General features: G+C 35.1%; 1 protein-coding gene across 1 annotated transcript; it reads left to right on the top strand.

The window, feature by feature from the left end:
* The first annotated feature begins 2141 nt into the window (after nt 1-2141).
* On the top strand, nt 2142-5502 carry LOC307154133 (uncharacterized protein). The gene is made up of 5 exons (XM_079898903.1): nt 2142-2198; nt 2674-2876; nt 3286-3396; nt 3766-3960; nt 5100-5502. The coding sequence occupies exons 2-5, from the start codon at nt 2681-2683 to the stop codon at nt 5411-5413; spliced, it is 816 nt and encodes a 271-aa protein (XP_079755029.1). The 5' UTR covers nt 2142-2198; nt 2674-2680; the 3' UTR covers nt 5414-5502.
* Nucleotides 5503-6611: the final 1109 nt, after the last annotated feature.

Below are 6611 nucleotides of genomic sequence, written 5' to 3'. Positions count from 1 at the left end.
AGCTGCTTTGATACAACCTATGTTGTGAAAAGCGCTATATAAATAAACTTGACTTGACTTGACACACCTGAAAAACAAAATTCATTGGGATCAGCCTGATGTCTTTTGATAATTATTATGGATGTTGGGTTATCCGTAAAATAAATGTTATGGGGGAACAAAACCACCGTAATAACTTACCATTAGCATGAATACACTGCAGTCCACAGATCCCAACTGAGCTGGAACATCCTGGAAAAAAAAAATCTAAATGGAAAAACTAACATTTTATTTATACACTAAAGATAGCAAAGAAATCAAAATTGTTGTAACATGAAATCAATACCTTACTTTTAACAAGCTTCCAAGATCCCGGATCCATCTTTATTGCAATTGAGCTTAAAAAGAAGGGGGAAAAAGTTAGTTATTTTATACACACGAGAGAAAGAGAGAGATGAACTCCGTGTTGAACCACTTAGCCATGTTGCAGCAGTAGACAGTAGCATACCTGAACTAGGGAGCAGGTGTAATTTATTTTTTAAATGCCATTGTCTATCTAAAGCCAGAGAACAAAGTGTTGAACTGAACCACTGGACTGATATGTAAAACTTTGAAGCCCGGTTTCACAGATAGGGTTTAGATTATGCCAGGATTAGGCCTTAGTGCAATTAGGACTTTTATAAATATGCCTTAGAAAAAACATTACTGTTGTGAATCTTAAAAGAAACAATGGCACTGATATTTTAAGATACACAAGTGTAATTTGCTTTCAGTTAAACATGCATTTTAGTCTGGGACTAGTTTGAGCCTTGTCTGTGAAACTGGGGGTGAAAGTTATATGGAAAAAGTGAACTGTTCCAGTATATTTTGAATAGATATATATAAACATATATATATATATATATATATATATATATATATATATATATATATATATATATATATATATATATATTCTGGTCTCATCTGGTGATTGGGTCCCATCCAAAACATGATCGAACTAAGAAAATAAACAGACACTGAAATGTCAAATTTTCGATACAATCTAGAATTTGTATAAAAAAAATAAAAAGATAAAAAACAGAATGCCTTTTGCCTGCTTTGATCAAGACAGGATATAATACATTTGAACATTATGTTCCTTATGTGAAAACATACCAGTGGGTTTGGTTGGTTTTGCAACTGGAAATCTGGGGTTTCCTTCCTGGCACATATGTTTGTCCATCCCCAGCAATCTGTGACAGGCTGTGGTGAACTTGGTGAAACTACAAAAAACAGAAGTTTAGAATATGGTGAAGTAATGTTGATTAAAATGGTGTTTTGTATTAAAACATAAGTTAGATCATTTGGGATATGTTTTGTTAGCATTGCACGTGTATCATCAAGGCTGAGCTTGTCAATTCCAATAAATCAGCATGAGCTTTATTCTAATCAATAGATTAAGTTAACATGTTAACAAACGCTAATATTTAATGATAATGGTAACGTAAGTTAGTATTTGAAGTTAATGATAGCCCCTCACAAACCAGGAGCACACGGTGCACAAGCTGCGTTTCTACAAATGATTAAATTAACCAATTCAACTTAAGTAGTCACAGATACACTGTCTCTAACATAAAAGTTAAACTCCAACGTACAGAGCAACAATTATTTATTAATCTGATAATATACGAATTTACCGAGCCAAATACTGCCGCCATTACTGAAGATTCGCCGGTGCCACCATTGGCTGCTGTCGCTTGACTTCCAGGTAAATGTGATTGGTTGCTACTACGTTGGACGATACTGATTGGCTGCCACGAAATGGCAGGTCCCTCCTAATATGGCAGGGCTTCCGGCTGTCAACGGCAGCTACTTCCTGCTGCCAGTGGCAGCTACTTCCTGCTGCCAGCTGCCGATTTTTCGCTGAACCCCCTCTCGTCTTTCACGAACTTCATTTTTCTTCTGCAGTCTCCACATCTCATTTTTTTGGCCAATAATTTATTTCGCTGCATCCATTTAATAAGCTTTATCTTGTCATTTTGTTTGTGCTGTGGCAATGGTACAGACACCATATTTGAAATCCCGCGCTGCCGCACCTAGCCGCCAACCTGCGCGTGCGCGGTTTCTGTACGTCAACCGCATTACCACGTGACCCATAACGTTCTCTATTGTTTAAAAAAAGGAATCGTCTGGAGTCTGGAGACGCCTGCAAAACGAGTACGAGTCGAGAAGATACTGTAGGTATGGTATAAGTATTTTTGTTGCTATATACATATTTAGATAATATATTGATGTGAGATGTATTAAATTATGTATAGGATTGTTGATTGCACCGTCTCATTTGACTGCTTTATCTCTCTCTCTCTCTCTTTCTCTCTCTCTCTCTCTCTCTCTCTCTCTCTATATATATATATATATCTTATCTATGTATCCCTCTATCTCTCTCTTTCTCTCCCTCTCTCTCTCTCTCTCTCTCCCTCTCTCTCTCTCTCTCTCTCTCTCTCTCTCTATATATATATATATATATATATATATATATCTTGTCTATGTATCTCTCTCTATCTATGTATATCTATCTCTTTCTCTCTATCTTGATAGATATACATATACTTACTTTTAATAAAAATAAAGTACATTCACCAATTTTAATATTAAATATCATAGCCAAAAAAGTTTTAATGATGTGGTTTATCACTATTTATTCTGACCCAGGTCCACCATGGCCAGCAAAAGAGGGAAAAAGAAAATGAAAAAAAGTATGGATGAAGAGACTGTAGAGAGCCCCAAAAATGTGACAGAAGATCTACAAGTTGCTGAAGAAGTAGAGAAGCATGGAGAAGACCAGATCATGCTAGATAAAGATAATGTGTCCAGCGAGGAGAGTGTACAGTGTGATGAGATGGTTCTGGCCAGTGGTAAGAGTTTAATCATTGTATTCGGTCTTGATTCTGAGAATGTAAGCATTCCTCAATTGAAATTTTGAAATATAGATATTTGCCTTAGATTTTTAACTGGTACACAGAAACGGGACCACACTTATTAAGCATACTTAATAAGCATACATTGCTTTTTTTATTAACATTGATGTTTCAAGTTCATTTTTATTATCAGACAATGTCACTGATTTTAATTTAGTAGATTATTTTTAACATCATGCTTTTTTATCTTATGTTAAAATGGCATTGTCAAATAACATTTGTTTATTTATTTGTTACATTTTTTTTATCTCCTATTGAAATCTTATTTAGCGCTTTGGTTAAAGTGGAAATCTAAGTGCTTCATAAATATGCCTTAACTCTACATTGAATATTTTGTTGATTGCAGATAAAACCAGCTCCCTGAAGTTGCTGAAGAAAAATAAAAGACTGCGGAAAAAAATTAAGAAAATGCATGAGGAAATTGACATTTTGAAGAAAAAATTGAGGGCAAGAACAGGTTGGTGACTATGGCTGGGTGAGGTCTGTTAAGATGTTAGCGGAATGAAATGTAGAACTGCTTTGCGACAACAGGATGGGGCTGATTTTAAAATAAGTCATTTTTGCAAAGTCTGTCAAGTGTCAAAATATATAGGACAATTTGTTTACCCATTTCTTTTCAAACTTTAGTTCTTTGTCTGGAGATAGCAGATGCCAAAGCTTAAAATACATCCACAGTAAAAAACAAAACAAAAACAATTACTGGCAGTTGAGGCTTATTTATGGTGTGAACTGAAGGCACTTGAATACAAATGAAAACCAGTTCACACAAAAAGTAAATTGTTATAATGTGATGTTTTTTTGTTTTTTTTTTTGGGTGGGGGGGCAGGGAAGTCAAAAAAGTACAAATCCCGTGATTCAGATGATTCCAGCTCCACCTCCAGCTCCAGCTCAAGCTCCACCTCCAGCTCCACCTTCAAATCCACCTCAAGCTCCTCACTTTCATCCTCTTCGTTCTCCAAAATGAAGAAATCCCGCAAGAAGAGTAAAAAGGAGCACTGTCATCCTCTGGCAATGGCGAGAGGTACTGTTGTGTTTGGCAACCATTTTGCAATTAAGGGCCATAGTGTTACCTTTTTTTTTTCTAACAGGAATAACTACTATTAGGGACACTTATCATTTGAAATGTTTATCCCTTGGCACACCTTCCTAGGCTTGCCAACGTCTTATTATATTTAGTAAATGAATACATAAGACTATTTCAATTAACATCAAATTTACATCATACATCAATAACAAGATACAATGATTAAATACAAATGTGTAAAAGAGTCATGATTGTGATTCTAAGAATGTTTTGTAACTATGCAATTTGCTAGAATGTTGTTGGGCTTACCTCACATGTTTCTTGTTTATCTTCAGAAATAATGGGATAGCCTGCAGTAGATTAGCCAGCAGACAGGGCAGTTCACAGTAGAGTGCACATACTGGATAACAGTGTTCTTCAAATCTGACTTTGGTGGGCCTGTAGAGTTTAGCTCCATCCCTAATAATATTTTTTTTATTTTTTATTTTTTTACTATTGATAGAATCCTGCTGTTCTTACCTGCAGTGGTTCCCAAACCCTGTTTTTGTAGCCCCCAACACTGTACAGTACATTTCACATGTCCTCATTGAACACACCCAATTCAATACTAAATTCAACCAATCTCAATTCGCCTTCATATACTACACCCTAAAAGTATACTCCTTTTGTGAGGAAAAAGTACATACATTAGAGTATGTATGAGAGGCATGTAGTAGTATCCAGCTTTGGGACATAATACTTCATCATCTTTAACAGACAGCTCTGTTGCTTAGTTATGTGCATCCTGTCACCGTTTAAACTGCCCTGTCAATCATCTTATCACAGTTCCACATTCCACAGATCCACAGTCTTTCATGAGGAGAAACTCTCATGTGGATAACATTTAATAAATAGGTTTACGTATATTAAACAACATTGAATAAATATATTTTTTCAATGCATGTAGATAAGCAAGTTGTTTGGCTGGCAGTTTATATGACACAGACTTGATTCTTGTCTGTACTGTGATCATTTACAATGCTGCCTATGACAATTGGGTGGGAGTAAGCAATGCTATTTAATATATACTTTCAGTCCTATTCTAGTCAGTTTAAAGTAAATGGCTTATAATTCTGTTTTTCTTGTTTTCTTTGCAGCTCGCACAATTGACGATGTGGTACGTCGGTACCACAAAGTTGTGAAGGCCTACAAGAGTCAGGGGAGCATGAATAAGGCCTTCAAAACTGTAGGTGTGGATCGTAACACACTGGCTCTGTCTGCTCCCCTGGCTGAAATTACAATGGCAGCTCCAAAATTTTTAAAGAGCCTCCCACCATTTAATCTCAAAAAAGAGAAGCTTTTAGATTATTCAAAGCGTTGTGCAGAATCAATGACTCCAGAGGTCCGTGCTAAAATTGAAGAGCTAAAAGCGAAAGGCAAGCTTCTGCCAATCAAGTATAAATATAGATAAGACCCTTATTTTTCAGTTGTTTTATATTGGGGCTATTGTATTATTTGTTTCTGAATCAGTCCCGGTAATATGTTTTGCTTAATGTTTAAAAAGCCATTTTATTTTTGTGTTGCAATCTTTTAAAACTTCAGAATAAAGTTTTGAATTGTAAAAATCTGCTCACATCTCATTAATTTCCATTATTTGTATTGACAGGCAGGTGGCTACAAAGGGTAGGTACACTTAAAGTTTGGGTATATTTAATTTGTAGCCTTATGCTTTGTTTTTTTAGCACTCAAAAATCACTCGTCCATGAACAGGCTACACTCAAATAGTGTATGCAGATATCAGCGGACTGTGCTGATGACAAAAATCATGTATTTATGCTCTGAACTAGTGAGTTAATCCAATCTAAGGCACAGATGGATAAGGTAAGATAGAAATGAAGCACACTTAAGTACAGTCTTGATACACTTTATTTTACGTAGCTTATACCTGTGTAATATTCTGTAATTGCAATGTAATTAGGAAGCTAATGCATGTATTTAAGCTGTGAACTAGTGAGTTAATTCAAACTAAGGTACATATGAATAAGGTAAGATAGAAATGAAGTCCACTTAAGTACAGTCTTGATACACTTTATTTTACGTAGCTTATACCTGTGTAATATTATGTAATTGCAATGTAATTAGGAAGTTGATGCATGTATTTAAGCTGTGAACTAGTGAGTTAATTCAAACTAAGGTACATATGGATAAGGTATGTAGATACACATGAAGTCCACTTAAGTACAGTCTTGATACACTTTATTTTACGTAGCTTATACCTGTGTAATATTATGTAATTGCAATGGAATTAGGAAGTTAATGCATGTATTTAAACTGTGAACTAGTGAGTTAATTCAAACTAAGGTACATATGGATAAGTTATGTAAATACAAATGAAGTACACTTAAGTACAGTCTTGATGCACTTTATTTTACGTAGCTTATACCTGTGTAATGTTATGTAATTGCAATGTAATTAGGAAGCTAATGCATGTATTTAAGCCGTGAACTAGTGAGTTAATTCAAACTAAGGTACATATGGATAAGTTATGTAAATACAAATGAAGTACACTTAAGTACAGTCTTGATGCACTTTATTTTACGTAGCTTATACCTGTGTAATGTTATGTAATTGCAATGTAATTAGGAAGTTAATGCATGTATTTAAGCTGT

The sequence above is a fragment of the Squalius cephalus genome (genome assembly GCF_949319135.1).
Source record: "Squalius cephalus genome assembly, contig: scaffold_75, whole genome shotgun sequence".
Classification (NCBI taxonomy): domain Eukaryota; kingdom Metazoa; phylum Chordata; class Actinopteri; order Cypriniformes; family Leuciscidae; genus Squalius; species Squalius cephalus.
The sequence above is the reverse complement of the archived record's forward strand: the minus strand, read 5'-3'. Positions and strand labels throughout refer to the sequence as shown.

Excerpts from the sequence above, each read along its gene's own strand:
- LOC307154133 (XM_079898903.1), top strand. The coding sequence starts at position 2,681 with ATGGCCAGCAAAAGAGGGAAAAAGAAAATGAAAAAAAGTATGGATGAA. Across the intron at positions 3,397-3,765 it reads AAAATTGAGGGCAAGAACAG|GGAAGTCAAAAAAGTACAAA; the intron begins GTTGGTGACTAT and ends GTGGGGGGGCAG. Across the intron at positions 3,961-5,099 it reads TCCTCTGGCAATGGCGAGAG|CTCGCACAATTGACGATGTG; the intron begins GTACTGTTGTGT and ends TTTTCTTTGCAG.